The sequence below is a fragment of the Apostichopus japonicus genome, chromosome 20 (assembly GCF_037975245.1).
Source record: "Apostichopus japonicus isolate 1M-3 chromosome 20, ASM3797524v1, whole genome shotgun sequence".
NCBI classification, from domain to species: domain Eukaryota; kingdom Metazoa; phylum Echinodermata; class Holothuroidea; order Aspidochirotida; family Stichopodidae; genus Apostichopus; species Apostichopus japonicus.
This window is the reverse complement of record NC_092580.1, coordinates 16,223,377-16,249,879: the sequence shown is the minus strand read 5'-3', so window position 1 is coordinate 16,249,879 and position 26,503 is coordinate 16,223,377. Positions and strand designations below refer to the sequence as shown.

At 37.7% G+C, this 26,503-nt stretch overlaps 1 protein-coding gene across 12 annotated transcripts in view; it reads right to left on the bottom strand.

Annotated features, from left to right (window-relative positions):
- Nucleotides 1-273: 273 nt before the first annotated feature.
- Nucleotides 274-26,503, bottom strand: part of LOC139961572 (uncharacterized) — a 189,395-nt gene continuing 163,165 nt past the window's right edge. The window contains exons 1-10 of one of the 12 annotated variants that reach the window (XM_071960875.1): nt 14,979-16,116; nt 14,242-14,305; nt 13,173-13,254; nt 12,527-12,673; nt 11,917-12,064; nt 7,549-7,692; nt 6,490-6,657; nt 5,785-5,895; nt 2,622-2,812; nt 274-2,179 (exon numbers count right to left, since the gene is read on the bottom strand). In XM_071960875.1, coding sequence (XP_071816976.1) covers nt 7,681-7,692; nt 11,917-12,064; nt 12,527-12,673; nt 13,173-13,192 — 327 coding nt within the window. In that variant the 5' untranslated portion in view covers nt 13,193-13,254; nt 14,242-14,305; nt 14,979-16,116 and the 3' untranslated portion in view covers nt 274-2,179; nt 2,622-2,812; nt 5,785-5,895; nt 6,490-6,657; nt 7,549-7,680. The other 11 variants (XM_071960866.1, XM_071960867.1, XM_071960864.1 and 8 more) reach the window with 11 other exon arrangements.

The window sequence follows — 26,503 nt, the reverse complement described above, 5'->3', positions numbered from 1 at the left end:
ATCCAATATAACATAATGTAATTTTCATATGTTGCATTTTAAATCTCAAAATGTTTCTGTATTGTTCTTTTGAATAGATTTTCCTCGAGTGCTTCATGCAATAAAATAATTAAAACTTCAATTTTAACTGATCATAATTCATCTCAATTTTAACTTTTTCTTGTAAAGATATATACAATTTCCTTTCAACAGATAGAGAAGCATTGTGCACTTAACAATAAAAGAAATGGAAAACAGAATAAATACAGTTATTTTAATCTCAAGGTGATGATTCAATAAATTTTCATTTGAACAAATGAAAAATTTTTAGAAACAATGAAGAACTTGAAAAGTTTAGCAAATTTCTGATTTGATTTATTAATAACTGATGTGATAAATAACTAATGTGGTTACCAAAGTGATGTGAAAAAGTGTCTGTGAGACAATTTTTTGCAAGTGGTTCTCTTGTCTACCTAAATTGTATTCTTTGACTAATTCTTTGTAGGTTGGGTGACAATTGATTGAAGCTAGCAACCAAACTCGACTAACTACAGTCAGTCTGCATAGTAAAAGTTGTTGTTATTGAGTACTTACTAGATATTAAACACGCCAACAGTAGAATATTGAAGATCACCTTACAATAATATATATGCAATACGCAGGCTTACATACCTCTTTAATGGTAATACTTGGTATGAATTACCATTAAGCAAGTGAAAATAAGTCTTTTCAGAAGAGCTCACATTTTGGACCCAGCAAAAGTCCCCTTCAGAAGCAGACAATTACACAAACAAACACACACACACAAAAAAAAATGCTATCATTTGAACATTTTACAATAGAAAAACACGTTTTAGGAAGAGAGTAAATCAACTAAAAGAGTCTTGTAATAAAACTGTTATTCATAGTCAATACCAGAACAACCTCGCCCCCCTCCCTCCCCCCCACTCTGCTTTCGTAATGTTACATTAAAGGCTTGCACAGTGTTTGCTATTTTCTTTTGTACTGCTGCTAAATACCACTACAAAACACAAATCATTTGACTTAATCCTCGGGAACAATACGAACATCTTGAAAACTGATTATTCCAGATAAATTACATTCATATGAATAAACCAATGCAGAGTTTTTGCTATCCGAGCCGGAAGTTTTTCGTCATTTGTAAACAGACCTCTTCACTCAGTAGTAATCAATTTTCGTACGCTGCTCCTGGGAGGCCTAAAAAGGTCTGAAATTGCCTCAATTGACCCAATTTTTGCACAATATGTACTTCCATTCATGCTCTTCAACATGCAAGTCAAAAGAACCAGATCCTGATTGATACTGTACTGTACCAAAAAAAGATGTTTTCTTACTGCATTTTAGCACTTTTCCTGAAGGAGAACATCTGGGCAGATTGATATAGACTCTAATAGGAGTATGCCACCTTAAGTGAAAGATGATTTATTTTTTAGTTTCCAAAATGATACTTTTTGCAGTTGTCACAATATGAACACCAAAAGAATTCTACGGAATTATCATTTTAGGTCCGTAAAGATGTATTTTCAGAGATTTCAGTATGCACAGTGTGTAATACACATATGGTCTATACTGTGTATGCAGTAACCAGGTCTAAAGGCCCGGTCACACTATACCGATTTTTTATCGGAATACTATCCGATTTTCCCGGAGGAATCGAAACAGCCAGTTTTTCGTTCGTGTCTTCTAGCCACAGTGATAAAGGACCTGATTTGCTATCTGTTGAGCCATTCCGATGTGGAATAGCCCTCTGCGAACTTTTGTTATTGACTCCGTTTCCTTTTATCGGATAGCTATCCGATTTCTCTTCCGATTTTTATCGTTTTTCGATGTGACGTCACTTCAGAATGTAGTCAGTTCCAGAACTCCTCAGATTTGGAGTAGGTATTCGAATATTCCACTGCATTCATTACATTCACTACCACAAACCTCACTCTTCGGCCTAAAATCGGAAAAATCGGACCGTATTCCGATAAAATATCGCTGTAGTGTGACCGGGCCTTAAGTCTGCAAGAACACTTCCAGTCACCGATTTTGATAAGCTGGACCAATTTGGGTGCATTTATGATTCTTGCAGGTTTTATTGGTATCCCTGATCACAGTCAACTTGGTCTGGCTTGCCCTACCTGCAGAAACATCATCCAGAGAAGGGTCAGTGGGGCCGGCTTTTTCGTCTCTGGCTCTGAAAAGTAATGAAAACTACTTTTGTTTAGCTCAGCTGATTCCTCCCAAACTGACCTACAGGACATACCCAATGTATTCCTGAACTCTTTGGAACATGTTCAAATGATATTGCATGTCACTCTAGTGCCACTGATAAGTTGCTAAGAATAAGAGAAGAGAATTGAAGGTGTTCTTAGGCATAAAACGGGCTCATCTGGATTTGTAAACAACAGCCTCATTGCAACAGTATGTACAATAGTCCAAAGAAAGCTTACTGAGATGCTATCTAGATACACTGTTCACCTCAATAGCATATCCAGTCCACTTAAAGGTTGGGCATAGGTTGTTACATTTTATTTAAGACAGTTATAAGGGAAGTTAGTTGGATGGGGGGGGGGGCATATTTCATTATAAAACATTCAAATTTGTTGCTTCGGCAAAGAACAACAACGTCAAATTACCTTATTCTCCATTGGTGGCAAGCACCGGTTCCTATAGTTACTACAGTAGATCTCCCATGGAAGCATCAGGATATCTCTTTCTGTTGTCAGAGTTGTTTGGGATGTGTTGTTACCTCATCTAGTTGAGTCCATTGATACCACACCCAAAGTATATAGCTGTGAATGCTGAGGACTTAGCACATCAACTTTCTCTGAAAATTGACAAAACAGAAAATTAATGACAGTGAGTAGGCTAAAAAAAACTTGATGCACATATGCAGGAGCAGAAAATATATAAGATATAAGATATAAGAATCTTTATTGGCCATAAAAGGAATTGGAGTTAACTCCATCTCAGTATAACTTACATAAAACAGTCATAAATACATCAAAACATATGATTTATAATATATAAATTTCTTAAGACAATAAAAATCCATGTACTGGCATATAAAAAAATAAAAACCCTATTTCCTACAAAACTCGTTGGCAAGACTTAGAACGGCCCTTGGCAAGAACGAACGTCTGTATCTTTCTGTCCGGCATCTGATGACAATTGGCCTGCCAGTTCGACTGCTATACTCAACCTGATTTCTTAGAGGATGTTCCGACGACGTAATTGACATAATATTTCTTTAGTTACCCTGACAAGCAGCTCATCTACTGATCTGAGATCATCAGACCGGCAAACTCGCCTCGCTTTTCTAACAAGTGTAGTCATCTTAGCCATGTCTCTAGCAGTCGTGTTGCCACCCCATGCAGCCAAGCAGAATGTAATAATGGTCTCGATGGCCGCCCTAAATGGCATCCCTAAGTGGATTATTTGCTAAATAAGACTCAAAACATTCTCTGTGCAAGGTATTAGCACTCAGCAGCCACTCCACTTAGGATACAGACCTCATACAACATTGTACTACAGCTGGTGTAGACTTGGTCTAGGATACTAACATAGCGCCATTATGACCCTGAGGCCTAGGCCTAAGCTAACAACATTATGGGTATTTCATGCATTGAAACTTGAGTTTTTGTCCTTAGTATAAACACCAGTTACTTCCAACTTCAGCAAAAATAACATAAAATATGATTACCATGTACTTTGGGTGCAAACAGATGTCAAATTTCACTCAACTTAGTCGTTCACGTCAAACACACTGCAGGCATTTGGGTCTGATTCTGAAGGATTTTGAATTTTGTGCATTTGGCACCTACTTAGCAGGTTGAAGGCAAGAACCACAGTATGGAAGCCTTGGTAGGTGAAGGCTTAATGACCCAATAGTTTATTGGGATGGAAAAACTGATCAGACATGCTCAGAAGGCTGTCCTAGTCTCATGTATATTGCACATGCACTTTGTGGTACTTTTAAAATGATCAGCTAAGCTGCAACTTGAGGTAAGTCCAAAATATATTACAGTTAGTGTCTGTCTTATTATTACATGATACTTAAAAGCTTTTTGGTTTAACCTTAACCTTTGCTTACTTTTATACATATCCCTATATGTATACAATACTAACTTGTCTTTTTATGACTCAATGTCAAGTTTTAGGAACTTCTTCTATTGATGATACAATTTGCAATAAGTAATTCATTTGGTTGGCAAAATGTATAACAAGGAAGAAAAGTAAATCTAACATTTCTGGTCTTTTTATTTAGTTGAATAAGTTCTTTAATAAACATCTTATCATTTGATGGTTTATCAGTAACAAACAGTTGCATTATTTAATAGATTTCAGTCAGACAAACCAAGAATAACACACTATATATACTTGTCCACCAAGATGGAACTTGTGCAGTAAAAAGCCAAACAACTTGATCCACACTTAAGACCAGTCTCCTTACACATCCAGACTGTAACCTATACATTGTTATGTAACATGCCAACTACTAAAGGGACTGTAGAAAGTATCTGTATTCTTTTAGGTAAAAACAGAAAAAAATGTGTCGTCTATGGTCACCGGTTAACCATATGTTTCTGCCCTCTTTCTCTAAATATTCCCCCCTCCTGCCCCCCCCCCCCCACTAAATTCCTTGAGCAAGTTGACCACAATTACATTGTAAAATACAACACAGACAAGTGCATCATCTACCACAGTGTTAAAGTTTGACCATTTGCTGCTAATAAAGTCATTTCTGATGCACTGTTCAAATTATGATTGGTCAGTCTATAAATTCAATCGTACACAACTGCTCAGGACGGCATGGTGCACCCTCTGGTTCATAGACTATAGCTCTCTAGATTTACCTCTGAATATACATATAAGATGCTTGCTGAAACATAAAGGGTAACCTGTGGTCCCTTCATTGATGTATGAAAATGAAAACAGTAAGTAGTAATTATTGCTAACTATAGGTAACTCTGAGAGTTAAGTGATTCATAATATCTATTTAAGGGGTATAATGACAATAACATCTTAATATCAATTGAAATTACAAAATGCAAAACACAACTAAATCTGATTATGTATAAGAGTTGGTATAGAAATGGCTTAAACTAGAGTGTTCTGATACGACTTATGAGTAAGGCCAGGCATTTAGTCCTGTTGACTGTTAATAAACTCTGTGATTAACTAACTGACTTTATAGAGATTCAGAACACTGAAAAAGGAATTCACTGCCCTAAGGACATTGCTAAGGACTATTGTGGCGATAGCCAGAGGTCCTTAAGAAGGTATCTTGAGGAGGGTCGATGATAGGAAGATCCTGCATGGCCTCTACATGAGATGATGGTACTTGTAAGGGTGTGTCATCTTCTACCAGCTGTCTCTTTATGTCTAGATATTTTGTTTATCTTTTTCATCAGCTGCTGCCTCAATCGGTTTATATTTAATGAATAAATTGACCAGTCCGTTAGCACCATACTCATATAAGGTGACATTACTGTGGTTATCAATCCTTGTCAAAATTCCTTGAGGAACTTGTAACAGAACAGAAGACTGTAAACTTAATTTGTTCCAAATGCTTGTAAAATCTATCATAAAGAGTAGAGTTCCATTGCCATTGTATATACAATACTTCAACTGTTAAAATTTTCTGATCTGTTTTTAACATGTGCACCGATCTTAAGGTTATACTTGTGATCCAGCTATCAATTTTTATGGGTGCAAATGTAGAATGTTACATTTGAAATAAGCCAGCAATATTGTCAGTTTTTGTAAACTACTTCCAGGAAAATTGAGGTCACTTACCTTGTTATTAAATCATCATGTAAGCCCTGTCTTGGATGGCTGCGGGATTGAGAAACAATAGACTGGTAATGTTGAAAAGATAGCTGTCCGATAAAGCATGAAGCCAGAGTACTGAAAAGAGAGAGCAAAATGAAGAAATATTTAGTACTCATAGAGGGAGAAACAGGGATTATTCATTCAAAAAATCACAAAATGCCACAAATTACTGAGTAGTCAGTACGTGATTTTCTTGAATGATTGACTTTTGATCTGCGTGTGTAAGCCATCAGTTTAACAAACCAACAACACTATGAACATCAATGATGACATTATCAGCCAACTGATGTAAAGAAATGATTTCATAAAAATACCTTATTTAAACAAAAGGGAATAATTACTGTATTTTTGTATTGTACAGCATATATCAATATGTTCAAATTTACAACAACAAAAAGCAAACATGTATAGCAGCATTTTTCTGGATTATTTGTATTTGTATGTATTGATCATATGCATTATGATCATATGATCAAGTGCATATTGATCATATGCATTTGTATATAATGATCATTGCAATCATTTCTTTATTTCCATCATTTTATGATAAACAAATGTGTAGACATCATTATATTTTCAAATTTCAGCACTGAATTTATTCCCTGTGTATGATAATCTCATTAGCTGTTAATACAGAAATAATTAAGATACTTAGTTTAGCCCTGTTACCTATTGTATTTGTTCCATGGTTATGGGGTAAGTGGACATGTTAATGGGTCCATAAGGGGATAATGTATCCAGTGCATCATAGAAAATTGTTAGTGTTGACATTTGAATAGTGCCATAGCCACATTTAGGTGATGGTCTAGGATCGTTGCCAACTGATATAGCAGAATGCTGGGGGGAAAAAAGAGGAAATTGTACAGCACTAACAAAACGTATGTATTTAGCAAGATTACAACAAAAACAAATGAAAGAGAAATTAAGTGAAGAAGCCATGGCAAACTTGTAAAACATCTGATTTGTAATTTCAAAAATAAAATCTATTTTATCATAAACATTCCATTCCCACATGGATAACACACTGAAATTGTGGAAATATGTAGGTATACAAAGACCTCATTAGCTTCTCTGATATTTCCTTGATTAATCTGCTGATCTGAAGCTTTATGATGGGACATATCTATCATGTATAAATGTAACTGTAAATAACATGTTAGGAATATCTGAGAATCTAGACTATCATGAAATCTCTTGACTGAGGTTTAAAATTGGTTCAAAAAACATTTCCTAAAACATTTTTCTATAGCGACCCACAAGTTCATCATGTTTCAGAGTCAAGATCCAAACATCCAGGGGTTCCAGTTCATGTGTACTGTACTTCAGTTAGCTGATAAAAAAAAAACTGTATCAGATCTTGTGTTTTCAATAACACATCTTTCATAATACAACAAATTCTTCAGCTTTGAGTAGTAACTATTGAAAAGTGTTATATTATATTAAAAATACCAAAGAGACTGTTACAGTATTCTCAACAACTATTATTCTACTGGTTTAGAATTCTACCAGTTAAGAAACAACATTTCCAGAAAAAGCCTACAACCTGTTGAAAACTTTCCTTTCATTGCAGTGTTTGCTTGTGAAGCACTGCTTTCATACAGATGAATACATTTAATGCAGTCACATCGTCATTAAATGAAGTTGATTGAGACTGTCCACAAATAGAATATTAAACTCTCAATGAAGAAGTTGCCTCATACACTCAAGTCAAATGCAAACATATCTAACCTTGAAATAACATCCCTGATAGTAACAGCCTCAGAGAGGGGAGCGTTGTAGTCATAGCTAGTTGGCCGCAACTTGAATTTGTCATATTCGCCTCCATAGGCCTCATTCCAACATCCAATGCTAGTTCCACCTTCAAACATGTACCTGATGAAACAAGGGTTGACAAGTCAAAGATGAAACCAACATTATAAAAGAGAGAGAGAGAAGATGAGGCATTTTTATTCAGTTCTCTCTCCGGTTCGGAGTTAATTTTTTTCTCACAAGTTTATATGTTTGAGCTGATATTTCCTTAGAATATATATAAAATTGTTTGACCACCCTCTCCCCTATGCCCGCCAACGCCCCCGCCCCCCACCACTCTTAACCCCTTTATTCCCTTCCAGCATAAACAGTCAGTTCCCATCTGATATCACACTGAAATTATTGTAGCAAAACTCTAAGGGTAGCACATATTGACGATTTCCCTCTCGAATGTTTAATTTAAACGTCCACTGAGCTCTGCGGAGACAGCGAGCTATTTTTAGAGCTTGGCCGCAAAATGAGTACTGATAGTTTTTATCATTCTACTTGTGTTTGCGTGTTCTCTTGTGCTCGGTTCGGACAGGCTAAATACTGGTTGTGTCGGTCGAACACATTGATCGCTACTCAACGTATACTGTGAAGTAGGGCTGTAACGGTTAAACGGTTAACCGGTTAACCGACCGAACGGCTGGATAAACGTCCGCCGTACATCGTATAAGTTTAACCGTTTTTGTAATGCCAATTACGCAGTCGTAACGGCGCGTCTTCACATCACTTTATTCCCGAAATAGACCGCAACATTTGCTTGCCGAAAATCACGTAACAATTGCAAACTTTATCACGCATCCATACAAAAGATTTTTAAGATTGGCGGTACGATTGAAGGGATTACCAAGCGGTATGCGACCCGTGAAGCGCCTATTGTTACCCCGTTCGACAATGTGGCGAGTCTGCATCTAATCCTTTCAAATTTATATTGTATTTAAGCAGTAAACGTTTTCTTTATTATGATGTAATTTCAGTTCAGTGTTCCCTCTAAGGTGCGGGATTCCATTCAACAGACTCAGTAATCCCACAAAGAAAACATTTGTCTGCTGGAAATCCCCGCATCGTTTTCTTGCATTCGCGATAAGTTTATACTCAATGCACAACGTATACACTTGACTGTAAAAAAAACTCTGAAAATCAGTAGAGAAATAACCAATTGTGTACGAAAAGTAAGTTGGTACACCTTTCAAATTTTACGAAAGATCGAGCAAAAACTTTCGAAAAATTCACGCGAAACTGGCATATCATGCTAAATGCAACTAATGTCATGTAAACAAGGCTCTAGTACACCCAATTATGAATAAAACGTAAGAACACATCTGGTGTTAAGCGGCAAAAAAGTATTTTCTAGAATTTCCAAAATTACGGAGAAAATAATATCCTACCATAGTTTAGTGTATAGCAAATAGCCTAACCACCTCGTCGGTTACGGATCTCACGTAACTACAAAAACACAACTAATTGTATATTGCGAAGTTTATGTTTTCTACAAAAACATGGAAACAATATTAAGCATTTAGTTAATCATGCCAAGTGGCCTTAAACATGTGATTACAAGGTTTACTTTCATGTATCATGTGGAATAGATTGTCTTGTTCATGCGGAGGAGTCAGTTGCCTGTTTTACATACCTAGCTGTTACGGGGATCATGTTTTACCTACTTTTCTTAAACGTCTAAGATAATAATTCTCATAACTTAACCGAACCTTTACTGACTGACCTTATTAATTCTAGACCATGAAACGTTCCTTGGCAACATGCCAAAAAATTGTTAACAACAGGTGTTAGACAGGGGATGAGCTCAAAGTTGTTTGGCAAGGTACCTTGGAAAATGTAGCCTACCGTAGTTGTAGTATAGTGCAAGCTATTGTTAGGCAGTCTAGGAATGGGGCTTTGCCGTACGTTGTTTCATAAAATCGCATGTTTTTTTAAGCTAAACTTTTTAATGATTGTAAGACAGATAGATCTCTTTTCATTTTATAACAAAATATGGCTACTCTAACTTGTCATTTCAAAATTTTCATCAGTTTCGTGACAATTTAAATTAAAAAAGTTGTCAGTATTTTGCATCCACAGCTGCGAATATTTTATCGCCAGACGCGCCAAATTTTCCGGGGCGTTAACCCCTGGACCCCCACAAGGGGTTCCACCACATGACCCCACCGGGGGACTACCCCACGCCATTATGCTACGCGTGCTAATTGTGTTTGCTGCGCGAACTCCGGCGGGAAATCGACAGGGTGTTCGCGGGAAATTTTACAATGTTTTCCACACTTCCCCCCTACCCTCTGCCTACCCCGCCACAATGCACAAATTCAATATATCTGTGACCCATTGTTGTACTTGTAATTGCGTAGGCCTAGCCCTACTACCGTACACTTCTGTAGTAATCGCTTCCTAACAACCAACTTTCCTAACCTTGGCCTAGCTGGTGAAAGCCTTGTAGTCTAACACTCCATATGATCGCGAACTTCAATACACAATGCCAATATTAAGTAGGCCTAGTAATATTAGGCTTATAACTGCCATACAATGCCTGCGCTATTACAGTAGGGGCTACGCAATTAACGAAGAAATATTTGCTTCAAATATCTCTGTAACAGTTACCGATGAACTGAAAGAGAAACAAAAATCTGTTTAAAACTTCATGAAAACGTGCGATTCGTCTTTTTCAATGCAACGATCGTCAAAACTAAGCAAATACAACCAAATTCTTGACATACGCGTTACGAAAAAACGATACTTGCAGCGCTATTTTGAGAATGTACTTCCGCATCAAAAGTGGTGGTGCTCTTTCGGAATTATAATCTGAGCTATATAACTCTGATTTTCGGCTCTTATTTTGAGGCAACAACACAGGTTACGTTTAAACGTTAACCGTTCGGTTAATAGAAACGGTTAACCGGTTAGTGAATTAACCGGAATGACACAGCCCTACTGTGAAGGTAGTCTATGATTGGCCGTTGCGTCCACACAGTGTATGTACCGAAGTGAGTGTCCACAAGGGTTATTTCCAGGGTAGTTAAGTAAATGCTTTCCTGCATTTTGAGTCAATTGGGTGCATTACGAGAAACCGTAGAATAGCTCGCAAGGCGTATGATAGAAGCACAATCAGCATTTTTAATTAAGTCAAACGAGATATCTATATATGTCATCATATCGCTGTACAGATATCTGTTCTGCCTGACGCCTGCTCTGTCTGACACCTGCAGATTGCACGACATTTGTTGACTGCTCGGCACCTGCGGACTGCCCTGCGCCTGCGGATTGCCAAACACCTGCCAATTGTCCAACACCTGCACATCGCTGAGACCTGCACATCGCTGAGACCTGCCCATTGCCCAAGACCTGGGCAGTACCTGAGACCTGCACAGTGCCTGAGACCTGCACAGTGCCCGAGACCTGCGCAGTGCTTGAGACCTATGCAGTGCCCGAGACCTGCGCAGTGCCCGAGACCTACTCAGTACCCGAGACCTGCGCAGTGCCCGAGACCTGCGCAGTGCCCAAGACCTGCGCAGTGCCCGAGACTTGGGCAGTGCCTGAGACCTACACAGTACCCGAGACCTGCGCAGTGCCCGAGACCTGCGCAGTGCCCGAGACCTGCGCAGTGCTTGAGACCTGCGCAGTGCTTGAGACCTACGCAGTGCCCGAGACCTACGCAGTGCATGAGACCTACACAGTGCATGAGACCTGCGCAGTCCCCGAGACCTGCGCAGTACCCGAGACCTACACAGTACCCGAGACCTGCGCAGTGCCCGAGACCTGCGCAGTGCCCGAGACCTGCGCAGTGCCCGAGACCTGCGCAGTGCCCGAGACCTGGGCAGTGCCGGAGACCTGCACAGTACCCGAGACCTGCGCAGTACCCGAGACCTGCGCAGTACCCGAGACCTGCGCAGTGCCCGAGACCTGGGCAGTGCCTGACCACTGAGCTGCACAATTGTTGGGCTGCTACAGTCATGGATGGTGCCTGCCATTAGCCCGGCTATGCATTTCATTGAACATGTGTACCAAATAGTGTAAAGAACTAGTTGAGAATTACATGCTCATTGTGTTGTACTATATAAAAAAATCCAAAGAGACTGTTACAGTATTCTAAACCATGAAAAGCCTACGACCTGTCGAAAACTTTCCTTTTATCGCAGTGTTTGCTTGTGAAGCACAGCTTTCATACAAATGAACACATTTAATGCAGTCACATCTTCATTTTATGAAGTTGAGTGAGACTGTCGGCATACAGAATATTTAACTCTCAATGAAGAGTTGCCTCATACACTAAAGTCAAATGCAAAACATATCTACCCTTGAAATAGCATCGCTGATGGTAACAGCCTCAGAGAGGGGAGTGTTGTTGTCATCATATCTAGTTGGCCGCAGCTTGAATTTGTCACCTCCTTCTCCATTGGCCTCATTCCAAAATCCAAAGCTAGTTCCACCTTCAAACATGTACCTGATAAAATAAGGGTCAACAAAGTCAAAGATGAAACCAACATTTATAAGATCCAATCTTCCAGTACTTCACTTAGCTGTTAAAACAAACTGTATCAAATCTTGTGTTTTCAATAATACATCTTTCATAATACAACAAATCTTTCAGCTTTGAGTAGAAACTATTGAAAAGTGTTATATTATATTGAAAAAAACCCAAAGAGAATGTAGTATTCTCAACAACTATTATTCTACTGGTTTAGAATTCTACCAGTTAAGGAACAACATTTCCAGAGAAAAGCATACAACCTGATTTTCCTTTCATCTCAGTGTTTGCTTGTGAAGCACAGCTTTCACAGATGAACACATTTAATGCAGTCACATCCTCATTAAATGAAGTTGACAGAGACTGTTGACAAATAGAATAATTAACTCTCAATTAAGAGTTGCCTCATACACTGAAGACAAATGCAAACATATTTACCCTTGAAGTAACGTTCCTGATGGTAGCAGCCTATGAGAGGGGAGCATTGTTGTAGACATAGCTAGTTGGCTGCAGCTTGAGTTTGTCACCCCCTTCTCCATTGGCCCATTCCAAATTCCAATGCTAGTTCCACCTTCAAACGTGAACCTGATGAAATAAGGGTTGACAAGTCAAAGATGAAACCAACATTATAAAAGAGAGAGAGAGAGAAGATGAGGCATTTTTATTCAGTTCTCTCCAAGGTTCAGGGTTCATTTGTTTCTCTCACAAGTTTATAGGTTTGAGCTGATATTCCCTTTCAAAGATATCAATCTACTTAATTCCAATGCGTGCCTATCCCATCAACCCCCCCCCCCCCCAAATTTGAACCCTATTATCCCTTCCAGCATGAATGCACACTGCATGATGGAAGTTCTTTGCACTCCTACCTACAATTCTTTCAATGTAATGGTTTTTCCACATCACTCTCATATTGACATTAGCTCCTGTTTTCAGTAATTCATTGGTCGTGGTTATATAGCATCAACAGATGTTATTTGGTGTTTCATGCCCAATTAGCGATCAAGCCATCCATTTTAATAGTAATCAGTCCTTTCCCATCAGTGTATCACACTGAAATAGAGGAAATATGTAGGTATACAAAGACCTCATCAGCATATCTGGCATTTTCTTGATTTCTTTTGAGTTGAAATCCAAACTTCTAGCGGTTCTTGTATATGTGTACGGTACTGAAAGAAATTTGTTTATGTAGATTTAAATCGGTATATATATGTAGATTCCCCACAATGATCACATGATGACCCGCATCAGAAAATATGGGTAATTCACCTATAGTAGGAATAAGTTATTCTAAAATCCTGACCCAGAAAGTAGCATTTCTGCAATTAAAGTTACAACCAATGTTCAGCTTTGGTATAAAAAAGAAATACTTGGAAACAACAAATAAAAGATTTGAAACGATACACTTTTAATATTGTAGATCTGTGCAGTAGTTCTTCACAATGACCTTTGAAAAAATTTCAAAAGGGGGAATTTCCTGACATATCCAGCATGACAGTTGGCAACTTCCCCAGTGCAGCTTGCAAGCAAAACTTACTGAGCCAGTTGAACAGGTGTTCACTTTTAAGTATTTGATGCATACTACTCCAGGATTATAGTCGATTCTCTCAATAATGATTTTTTTCTGCAGTGCACATTTCAATTCCCAATGTCTGCTATTGACCATTCTATCAACTTAGCCACAATGTTCCCTCATCTCCTAACAAAATCCTTTCTGACACACTGTGTATGGGGCCAGATCGTTCCATGTATAAATATTATTTTAATACTGACCATTCAATCTGACCTACAAGTCAGGAGGTTGTGCCATTTCACTAAAAGTGAGCCAAGATTACTTGGTATAGCCAAGATTACTTGGTATACAAGGCAAACTATCACCAACTTTCATGCACAACCATTCAGTACTGTCTTTTCAACGAATGTTTGTTTCCAGGTCTGAAAACTCACTACTTTCAATACAATTAAATCTTTTACTTTGAATTGAGAAAATACCAAACGCTGGCCATAGTTTGAAATTATATATACCTAGCAGTAATATACTAGATATTTATGGTAATAACTCATTTTTTCAATTAATATATAAATGAAATTTGCTCATATGATTAGTTTTGATTTCACAGAGCTATATATAGTTTCTGTCTGGGATGAATACTAACCTTCATCAGATGATTGTATTGTTGTTATTAATGTGTTCTTCAGCAGCCATGCTGGTCATCAAACCTGTCAAGAAAAGTAGAAAGAGTTATGAGATAAATCTTGTTAAGGGCAAATGTTGCCCAAGAACCTATAGGAGGTAATGATGGGTCTCATACATGAATAGAAAGAAAATAATCATACAATGCATGTGAGAGGAATGGGATGGTGAGGGTGGCAAAAACAGAAAGCCAGTTGTGATTCCTTGCCATATAATTTGCTCAAATTCCACATATCTGGTTTATGTAGACCAAGTAAGTTAAACTTGTCCAAATTTGTCCATATTTGTAGCACTCGGTTGTGGGCATCAACCAATTTATTCACTGGTAAGGATTTAACACTTATAGAATTTTCATTCCAAAATGTATCTATATACAGTATATCCTTTCCTGGATGACTATATGTATAGCTGAAGATCACTTGAGATCTATTTTATATTGGGCCTGTTCACTATTTACAGTAAGTGAACTGAAATTGACCAAACTATGATCACCAAAAGAAAATCATAGGATGGTAGAACTCACAGATTAAAAGCAGCTTTTAGCATGTTTAAATGGATGACATACTTTTACACATATTGCCCTTTGACCTCCATGAATTTCAATATATGGTTCACTCACTAAGCTGCTTCTATAGGCTTAGTATGAAGTTCAACAAAGATGTAGTTTTGAGTTATCATGTCACAAGGTTTGACTTTTACCTCCACAGAAAGGAATAGGTTTCTTCTAGTTAATAAGATGGATCCACAAGGTCAGCATCACCATCAAAGTTGTCTTCCTAGGTGACTATTCGTGAAATTTCCATGGAATATATCTGATGATGAAATGCCAAATTTATGGTAGAATTTGTGGCAAATGATGAAAAACACTTGTATACTATATTGTGCAATATTAATTTGATGCAAAGTGCATTAATTAATGGAGATCTGGTGTAGTGGTGTTAAATTCTACCTGGCAATGTTTTGGTACTTACTCCCATGACAGAGGTGTGAGTCATCGTTCCTGTCTCTGTTTCTCCGAGGTCCAAACATGTGGTTTTAGTAGATTGCGCAGGATGTTAATTGAGTCCCAATTAAGCTGTTATTTATGTTAAATGTTACCTCGTTTTCTGGCCAGTATCTCTTTATATTCTTTGTAGTATGTCCAGATTGACAAAGGGTTTTCTTGTTTCTGTTAATTTAACTGGATTTTTAAGGGTTTAACAGGTTTTTATATCAATACTTTCGTGATTGGGTTGCCGATTGCGTAGGGAAGAGAAGGCCTACAAAGCTTTTCTTTGTTGCTTCCATCATCGTGCTTAACGTAAAAGGAACTGCCGAAAGTAGTGGTGGAAACCAAGTCAAATTTATCGATGTAGAATAAGAGTTTTGTAATAAAAGTCAGCCGTTGTTTCAACGCAAGAACACTCTTGCATCCTCATTGATCACTTATGAGTTCGAAGCGAAGGACCCTCAACCGGTAATTTCCCCCGCCATCCGCGGTTCGCTTCACTGGCAAATTCAGGGTTTACTGGCCGGGAGAGAACCTGTCAGGCTTGAGATAGCACTGTCACATTTGTGTAGTCTATTGCATCATTGTTCAGTGATGTGTCAGTAGGTTCATGATCAATGCTGAACTTGTTACATGATACTTCTTGGGATGTTCAACATCCTAAGTTTACCAGCTTTACTATATATGGAAGCTCTATACTCTAGGAGGGCATTTTAGACGGTCATTAACCATAGTACAAGCTGGTCAAAAACCTGTGTTATTGACATTAAGATACTGTATATAGCAATACATAATGTACAGGAATGTGTACCATGCATGAAAAAGACAAAAATACGTTAAATCAAATCACCTGTCATTGTAATACGATTTTGTTCTGTAACTTAATACTGTACTAGTAGTAGCATGGTGGGCTCATAATTGACGCACTTAAGGCTTGGATTGACGATGTCTGTCAACATAAAATCCAAATCACTGAACTGCATGCATTTTTCATATGTGTAGTTCCTCAGAAATGTAATGATCTCAAAATAGTTATTGTTCTGTGCCTATGCAATGTACAATTGAGAAGAATTTGACCACAAAATGTCTGCTGTGTCAAGTTTTTTCATACCCCTAAATTGACACATTCGTCGATAAGCTAACTGTAGTGTAGGCCTAAGTATACATCAATTGACTTTGGATGTTGTTTGCTATGCTCTGAACCTCTAAGCTCAGGTCCCAGAGAGTAGTGGTATCATATTGAAGTAATTTTGGTTATTTTTTGGGAGTAAGATTTCCAAATGTCAAATAAACGTGTAAAACTGGGGGGAAGGAGTTAAAAGCTTAAAAAATACCACAATTTGGTCAGCAAATAGCTGAAATGAATTCAAACTCATGAAATATGTAATTCTGCTTGACTGCAAAAAGTTTAGGTGGCCTACTGTATCGTTGCTAGTAATAACTGAAGGTGCGTCAATTACGGGGGTGCGTCAATTATGAAGCCTTTACTATACTACTGCCATTACTTTAGGCTTAGCCCAGTTATTCCTACCCTAACGAAGAGTGTCGTTAGGACAAATACCTAGCCTATGGAGCGTACGTAACTAACATAAGACCTGCCTTTGAGTTAGCAATATCTAACTCTTGATTCTGTATGTGAAGTAGGACTTTCAGTCAATGCTACTTCATATAACGATTTTGCAGAAAAGCCCAGGTTTTGGCTCGCCCGTTATCTTGTTGTGGTCATGTTTTGTGCGGCAATTTCTGGCGAGCAATTTGGTGTGTGACTATGCCGAACAGCTTGTCAACGATGTGTACACTAGTAGTAGGCCGTCTTCCATGGCTTGCTTTTCGCTTCCTTTTCGCTTCCTTTGCTCACTTTGTTAGGGGAATGGTGTTACTGTAGCTTGAAATGCGGAGAATAATCACTAGATTCATAATTTGCTATGCCAACAACACGATTGTTGCACATTACTCTAAAAATGCAGTAAAACTGTAGTATTTTAATTGATTATGGGACATGCCTGATTTTGGGCAACTGACCAATCATAGGGCTGCTTCTCGTGACCTTTTGACCCGGCCCAAACTTATTTTGTTTACATCTACTGTAGCTAGCCTAGATCACGCACTGTCTGCATAAATAGAGCCTGTAGCCCATCTATTGCTCCAATCTATCGTTGATGGCAGTCCAAATGATCAGAAAACGTTTTGACAAAGGTGAGAATAGAATAACTGTAGAAGCCAAAAAAAATCGTAAAATATATGTGTACACTTGTATGATGTTGTAGGCAAATGAGGTCGAAATTTCTGTACGTAGTACGTAGTACGTAGTACGTAGGCCTAAGCTGCAAAGTTGTAACAAGTTGTAACGCCTAACGCCGGTTGGGATTGCGATATTGCATTAGCCTACATTATAATCTGCCTGACCAAAGTCTTTGTTGACGTTAGACTTAGCAAACAATATAGGTTATGCCTATGCTTGGCCTAGTTTATGATGTCCTTATAATACGGACGATTGAACGTTGGTACGTCCAATGTTGTTTATTCCTAGATTTTTAATCGAGGAATTGCTGCAATGAGCAGGGTTGACTTTGGTGTCACTTTGTATTGGCGTAGGCATACGCCTAACGTTAGTTGTTGCTCCTTTTTAGTTTTAACATCATAAATAATCAGAACCATCCTTGGCATGGGCCTACTTAATTGATGGTGACGTTAGAACGTAGATGGTATGCATGCTCAGACTAACCCTAATGATTAGCCAACTGGCATAGATGCTAGACTTATCCTTTTACCAAATTTGCTTGAATTATAATTGTAGTTACTGTGACTGTACATTAGATGCAATAGGGCTATAGGCTCTGCACAAGTCAATAAGAGACAAAGACGTTTTGATAAAACAACCAAGATTTGTGCAAAGTACCATAACACTAGGATCTGTTCAAGTGGATTGCACTTTGCCTAGACTCTATCCCATGGAACAGGAAAGCAGCCACTGTGCCTCACTACTCCAGGGTCTCCATATCGACTAGCTATGGCTATGAATACGTGAACTAGTAAAGTTCCAGCTTTATGTTTTATTTTGATATTTTCTCTAACAGTTTGATGATGACTTCTCACAAATGTGCAGTCCATTGTGCTGGGAAGATTGGGCCATTAACAAGGTTCACCCCAATCAGTTGGTCTAAAGTTATTGCCTGTGCTGAGGAATGGTGCAAATTATCTGGCCCACAGTATGATGTTGCTCACGAAGTTCTATCCACCTGCAAAGAACAGCCTGACAGCTTTGAGGACATCTTCTACCATCGTAGCTATGCAGCTTTAACCAAAAAAACAGGTATTATCAGAGCAAAGAAATGACAGATGAAATTACCTCAACATAAAGTAGTTGAAAGAAAGAAGTTTGTCAAAATGCATTTTATTATGAGTTAAAGGTATGCTGTATTGGTAACAAATATGCCTCATTTTCAAATATGGTAACCTTTGGTAAAAATTCTTTAACTTTTCTATTACCACCCTGGAGGAAATTTACCTCACCAGGATATTCAGTCATCTTGTGTGCTCATGTAGTATGTCTAAGAACAAATTGGAAAGTAAAGACCTACAGGGAAGGATTTTTTGAAAACTTCTAGTAATTATAGCATGCTATAATTTGGGGCCAATACAGACTACCTTTAAACAGTAAAGAAATACAGAAACATGTCAATGAACACTATATACAAATTGTTTTAATGATGTGATGTAACACTTCTTGGATCAATTCACTTGTTGGAACTTTAAAAGCTCATTTCCCTTGCATACAATGTAATTGAACTGCTTGAATTTACATTGGTATGTGAATATGTGGTAAATAAGTACTGCAGATTTCTAGAAGATTTAGTGTGAACAAAAAGGGCCTTTTATTGTTTTATTCCCAAATGTTCTTTTTATGCTTGATCCTGGTATTTAGATATCCTGTCTTGAAGGTAGTTGCCTCTAAGGCATGTTTTTGTTAAATGAGTTTACCTGATTACACATGAAATTGGGAATTGAAGAATTGTTAGAAAACCTGCAGTGCAGTTTGATATGAATTTTGAAAACATTAGGTGAAATGAAGGAAGATAAGACCATGGGACATCTTGTTATCATTTATGAATTTTAAAATGAGGCTAGTTTGTTATGACTATCAACAAAAAAGGATTTGAAGTTACCATGACGACATTCTTTTGTGAAACCCACACTGAACAAAATTAGTCTCCAGAATCCTACTTGTAACAGTGATAAAAATGTTGTGAAATTTTCCTCTCTTTTTTTTTGTCAGTCAATGAAATTCAAATGTCACATCGTCATGAAATGAAGTTAACTCAATTGAGTGAGGCTGTTGATAATAATAACTTGTCAGTTAGCTTCTGAAGAAGACCTAGGATCGAAACGTCAGGCCAACTTACTTTTACACGATAATTAGAATATTTAACTCTCAATGAAGAGTTGCCTCATACACTGAAGTCAAATGCAAACATATCTACCCTTGAAATAGCCTCACATGAATGGTAGCAGTCTCAGAGAGGGGAGCGTTCTAGTCATAACTAGTTGGCTGGGGCTTGAATTTGTCACCTCCTCCTTCACTCCAAAATCCAAAGCTACCTGCAAACAATTACCTGATAAAATAAGTGTTGACTTGTAGCTAGTATAATCATAGCTTATTAAACATTGGTATGATACCCTGATACCAGCAACATCCTTCAAGCAAATACATTCAAAGTTTACTTTACAATACTTCAGTCACGGGGAGGTCGGATAAACGCACCCATAAACGGACACATATCATACTATTCTGGGAGCTCACAGTTCGGATTTTGACACTTCCCTAATCCCCCCCCCCCCCCACACACACACACACTCACATGACTGTAGTCTCACCCCTCACCTCTTCCCCAAAGTCAATTACTGGTCTTGGTCTGTTATTACAATAAAATCACATACAAAGTTTTCCATTTAGCCTACTATATAGAGAATTTCTGGCCAGATGAAGTAACCGCGTGAATATATATATTCAAGATTACTTGAAATTATTTGTTTATTGTTGCCTTTTCCTCTTGCCGGGGGTGGGGGGGGGGGTTACATTATGACTTAGTGGAACACTGAGAATAGTGCAACATTAATGAACTGTGAAACAACTAAGAGCAAGCATTCAAAATCGACATCGTCTCATGTTCCCCTCATGCTCTACGCCCCTCCCGCTCCCACATGTTTCATCTTCAACTAATGAACCAAGCTTTCCACGAAAAGAGCTACAACACCTGTATAGTGACATCATCTTGCCTGGGGACGAGAGAGGGAAGACTTTTTATAAGAGTTCCGAACTTTCAGAATGATTGTAATGGTAGGCCTCTATTTATTCTGTATCGTACTATCGCTGGTTGGATCACAACTGTTGCATCTCTCGTACGTTCTTTGTGGTAAGGCCTCTGTATCCAGGGTCAATGTATATTATTAGTATAGTAACGTGCGCAAAAGGGTTGCCCGCTTCCCATGTTCAGGTGGCATATACTCCTATTAGAGTCTATATCCATCCGCCCGAATGTTCTACTATATCTCAGGAAAACGGTGCCAAAAAGCAGCAAGAGAACATCTTTTTTGACCTATGATCAATCATGATCTGGTTTATTGAGGCCAGCATGTTGAATGCATAAATGGAAATACATGTGGTGTTTAGTGGTGTGGTGTTTAGTCCCCTTTAGGCCCGCCATGAACAGCAAAAATTGTTTACTACTGAGTGAAGAGGCTTGTTTACAAGTGGCGAAAACTTCCGGCTGGGATAGCAAAAAAATCTTCACGGTCATGATACGGAAAATTGATGATGCCATGTCATGTCATTGTCATTGTCATTGTCATGTCATTGATGATGAACTTGTCAGCTATCCAGTGATGGGTTTCGTTGAGCTAGTGAGAACTTCTAGACTTAGAGACCACATTATTTTTGTGATTTAGTGTGTGATGGGCGTATAGGCTACCTTCAGTCGAGGGAGGGGAAATGGTTCAGTGAGGGGAAGTTGTGCATTCAACAGGGCAGAATTAGACCACTGCTAAGAGTAAGTGGTTTGGGAGTCAAAATTAAGCCCCTTTAATATAAGTTCGTCGTAAGTGTTCACATACGGTTTATCCGGCATGACTAAACTTATTAGAAGATCGTACGTAAGTTAGCCCCGATGACACAGAAATAATGCAACTCGTTTCTCATCCCAGACACTATTTGCTATAAAGAACTGCCCTAGTCTATCTTCATTACTTGCAAAATCATCACTGCTTGAATCAATTTCTCAAATTTTTCCAATCAAAGCCATAATGCCAGTCAAATGTTGGAACCGATGAATAAGTCAGTTGACATTAATTGGAAACCTCGATCCTCGTGGCCAGTGTAATATCTTGGTAATATCTTAATGATGTTACAGCATGGGAATAACACAAATTATGAGAGAACTCCATTAGGTAAATAAGCACGTAATTTATTGATCGCATTGGACGAGATCATATCAGGAACTGAAGACAAGAATAAGAGAACGAAGGATTATACTGTAAAGTAAATTTAGATCTTAGTATACTAAGTAAAGAAAACGAGATACAGTTATTGCATATACCATACAGACAAGAGGTAATCTATTTATAATTGACTGGGAAAACCATGGAGGTGTTCATGATTTTAACACGTAAATTATTTCGGTTATCGTGCAAACTTTAATTCGTTTTACATAACAAAATAATCAAATACTTTGATAAACTAACTTAGCACAAATTTAAAAGATTGCAATACAAAATGTGGTGAAAATCATAAAAAACCCTGGACTAAAAACCCAATCTTTACCCCATTTAGATTTATATGCGGACAGCATGGCAACTAGGCTATGGACACTGATTAAATATACAGAGGTTCGAAACCGGTACAGAGATTGGAATTAAACTGTAGGCATTTTGTAACCAGAAACAATGACAAAGGCAAATAAATATAATTAAAATTGTAGAGATATTACATCAATAATCCTATATACAATTGTATATACAAGCCACACACACAAAAAAAGTAAATTGAAATAAAGTAAATTTAAATCAAGTAAATTTAAATCAAGTAAATTTAAATCAAGTAACTTTAAATCAAGTAAATTTAAATCAAGTAAATTTAAATCAAGTAAATTTAAATCAAGTAAAAGTAAAAAAAGTTAATGAAGTACATAAAGTAAATAAAGATAATAAAGTAAAGAAAGTAAATGAAATAAAGTAAATACAGTACTGTATATAAAGTATATAATGTAAGTAAAGTAAATCAACTAAAGAAAGTAAATAAAGTTAATACGATATGCAATTGTATATACAAGCCACACACACACACACGCACAAATGCACACATATACATATATATAAAGTAAGTAAGTATATACAAACCACACACATGCACACATATAAATAACATAAATAGTTCTTTATGTGGAACTTTTCGTGGCGGCACTTCGATATGAGCTCTGGGCGTTTGTTCAGGAGGGTCCGTTTGTCTGCGTTGATAATGGTGAGTTTTTCTGTGAGACAGGTTGCACCGCTTCGACTCGTTTTTGTAGGCTTTGGTTCTGCTGGCGATCGACCAATTGATGGTGAATGGCTTGTTGTTCTGCTTCAGCTGCCAGATGTGCTTCGAGAGTTCCGTTGCATTTTGGTGTTTTTCGTGGTTGAACGACATCTTTTGGTTGCCATATCTAAGCTTGAAAGGGGGTTCCGTTAGACCTATGTAAGTCTTGCAGTTGTCGGTGGTTTTCACTTCGGCCTTGTATATGATGTTTGATGCCTGGCAGTTTCCATTTAGTGGGCATGTATCCTTTTGTCGGCAGTTGGAAGCTTCCTTTTCTTTCGTTGTATGGATGGTTGATATACGTTTGTTGTGTCCTTTGATGATGCTGGCGATGTTGGGCATGCAGCTCATCGAAAAAGTTGAAAACGTCATCAAACGTATGAGATGGAAAGCTTCCTTCTCCCTAAAAACATGCAAAGATAACGAAGAAGAAGACGAGGAGGATGACGAGCACCACCCAGCTCACAAGGAGAACTTTGGATTCAAAAGCAAGAAGTGTCCACCGCAGATCGAAGAACTGAAGCCGTTCGAGACCGTGATGTTCAAAAAAGTAATCAACCAATTCCAAGACAAACTCAGAAAAGACGTCAGCAGGATTAAGCAAACTACCAAACTGCTCATCCCGGCCGACAAAACCAGAAACCTATACGAGACAGACACCCAACTGCACGATAAACTCCTCAGGCAACGCATCACAAATAATTACCAGACAACCTCCATGGCACCTGTCGACCGAATCAACTTCTGAAGCTAGAACCATAGCCGAGAAACTAGGGATCGACAACCGCATGGAATCGATGGCCACCAAGCAAGCCTTCATCACCCTGAACGACCACAAGGACAACTTTGAGAACAACCTTCCATGCAGGCTCATCAACCCGGCAAAGAGTGAAACAGGACTCATAAGCAAGGTCATCCTAGACAGAATAAACAACGCCGTAAGTACCGCCACGAAAGTCAACCAATGGAGGAACACGTCATCCGTCATCGAATGGTTCAAGAACATACAAAGCAAAGCGAAATACACCTTCATCAGCTTCAACATTGTTGAGTTCTACCCCTCCATAAGAAGAAGCCTACTGGAAAAAGCCTTAACTATGGCTAAAGAACACACCCACATCTCCAACCAAGACGTACAGATCATCATGCACTCCAGGAAGTCACTCCTATTCGATAATGACACACCTTGCATGAAGAAAAGGCACAGCGACCTCTTTGATGTCACCATGGGCAGCTACGATGGGGCCGAGGTATGCAAGCTCGTAGGACTCTACATTCTAAACAAACTAGCAAGAGAATATGGGAAGGAATGCATCGGGCTATACAGGGACGACGGTCTAGCAGCCCTCAAAAACACCAACGGAAGTAAAGCAGACCGGTTAAGAAAACACCTGATTAGCTTATTCAAAGATCTGGGACTCAGCATCACCATCGACTGCAACCTAAAGATCACTAACTTCCTTGACGTAACCTTCAACCTCAACACAGGAAGACACTACCCTTACAGGAAGCCAACGACCACCCAGTGTACATCCACAGACAATTTAACCATCCACCCAGCATCACCAGGTCCCTACCAGCCTCAATCAGCAGACGTATCTCCGCCATCTCCCACGACGAAGATATCTTTAAGAAAGCCGTACTAGCCTACCAGGAAGCATTTAAGTCAAGTAACTACACTGAAGGCCTCTCATACATCACCCACCAACCAACCAAGAACAACCGCAACAGAAGGCGCAACATCATCTGGTTCAACCCCCCTTTCAGCCGCAAAGTAGCCCCGAACATAGGAGGCACATTCCTGAAACTCATCAACAAACACTTCCCGAAGACATCGAAACTGCACAAGATATTCAACAGAAACACCGTGAAAGTCAGTTACAGCTGCATGCCCAACATCGCCAGCATCATCAAAGGACACAACAAACGTATATCAACCATCCATACAACGAAAGAAAAGGAAGCTTGCAACTGCCGACAAAAGGATACATGCCCACTAAATGGAAACTGCCAGGCATCAAACATCATATACAAGGCCGAAGTGAAAACCACCGACAACTGCAAGACTTACATAGGTCTAACGAACCCCCTTTCAAGCTTAGATATGGCAACCAAAAAATGTCGTTCAACCACGAAAAACACCAAAATGCAACGGAACTCTCGAAGCACATCTGGCAGCTGAAGCAGAACAACAAGCCATTCACCATCAATTGGTCGATCGCCAGCAGAACCAAAGCCTACAACAACGAGTCGAAGCGGTGCAACCTCTGTCTCACAGAAAAACTCACCATTATCAACGCAGACAAACGGACCCTCCTGAACAAACGCCCAGAGCTCATATCGAAGTGCCGCCACAAAAACAAGTTCCATATAAACAACTCCAGTCCAACCACCAAAGTAAATACAGTACTGTATATAAAGTATCTAATGTAAATATGGTAAATCAACTAAAGAAAGTAGATAAAGTTAATACGATATGCAATTGTATATACAAGCCACACAAACGCACACATATACATATATATAAAGTAAGTATATACAAACCACACACACATATAAATAACATAAATAAAGTAAATAAAGAAAATAAAGAACAAAGTTCATAAAGTAACTTTAAAGTAACTTGAAAGTACAAAAAATAAATAAAGTAAATAAAGTAAATATGCAATGAAGTATATAAAGTATATAATGTATATCATGTAAATTTAGTAAATATGGTAAAGAAAGTAAATAAGGTAAAGAAAGTTAATAAAGTATATAAAGTAAATGTAGTCACATTTGTCACCAGTATCGAACAATGGCGAATTCTGTTTTGGTGACAAATATTGGCACACTCTATAGTAAATAAAGTAAATACATTAAATACAGTAAATACAGTAAAAACAGTAAATAAAGTTAATCAAGTATAGAAAGTAAATAAAGTAAATATGAAAGTGTATATACAAGCCACACGCACAAAGGCACATATATACATATATAAAAAGTAAGTAAAGTATATATATATACAAAACACACACACGCACACATATAAATAACACAAATAAAGTTAATAAAGAAAATAAAGTTAATAAAGGAAACAAAATAAAAAGTTAGGAAATAAAGTAAATAACGTAAATAACATATAAAAAACATAAATAAAGTATATAAAGTATATCATTTAAATTTAGTAAACATAACATAAGTGAATAACGTAATTAAAGGAAATGAAGTAATTAAAGTAAATAAAGTAACTAAAGTAAATAAAATAAAAAAGTAACTAAAGTAAATAAACTAACTAGAGTAAATAAAGTAAAAAAATTATTAAAGTAACTTAAGTACATAAAGTACATAAAGTAAAGAAAGTAAATAAAATAAAGAAAGTTAATAAAGTTACTATAGTAAACAAATTAAATAAAGTAAATACAGTACTGTATATAAAGTATATAATGTAAATATAGTAAATCAAGTTAACTAAAGAAAGTAAATAAAGTAAATAAAGTAAAGCCATACACATACACACACGCACAAATAAACATACATATATATATAAAATAAATAAATAAAGTAAATAATATATATATATATATATATATATATATATATATATATAAAATAAATAAATAAAGTAAATAAACTAATTAAAGTAAATAGAGTAAATAAAATAAATAAAGTAAAACAAAAAACAAG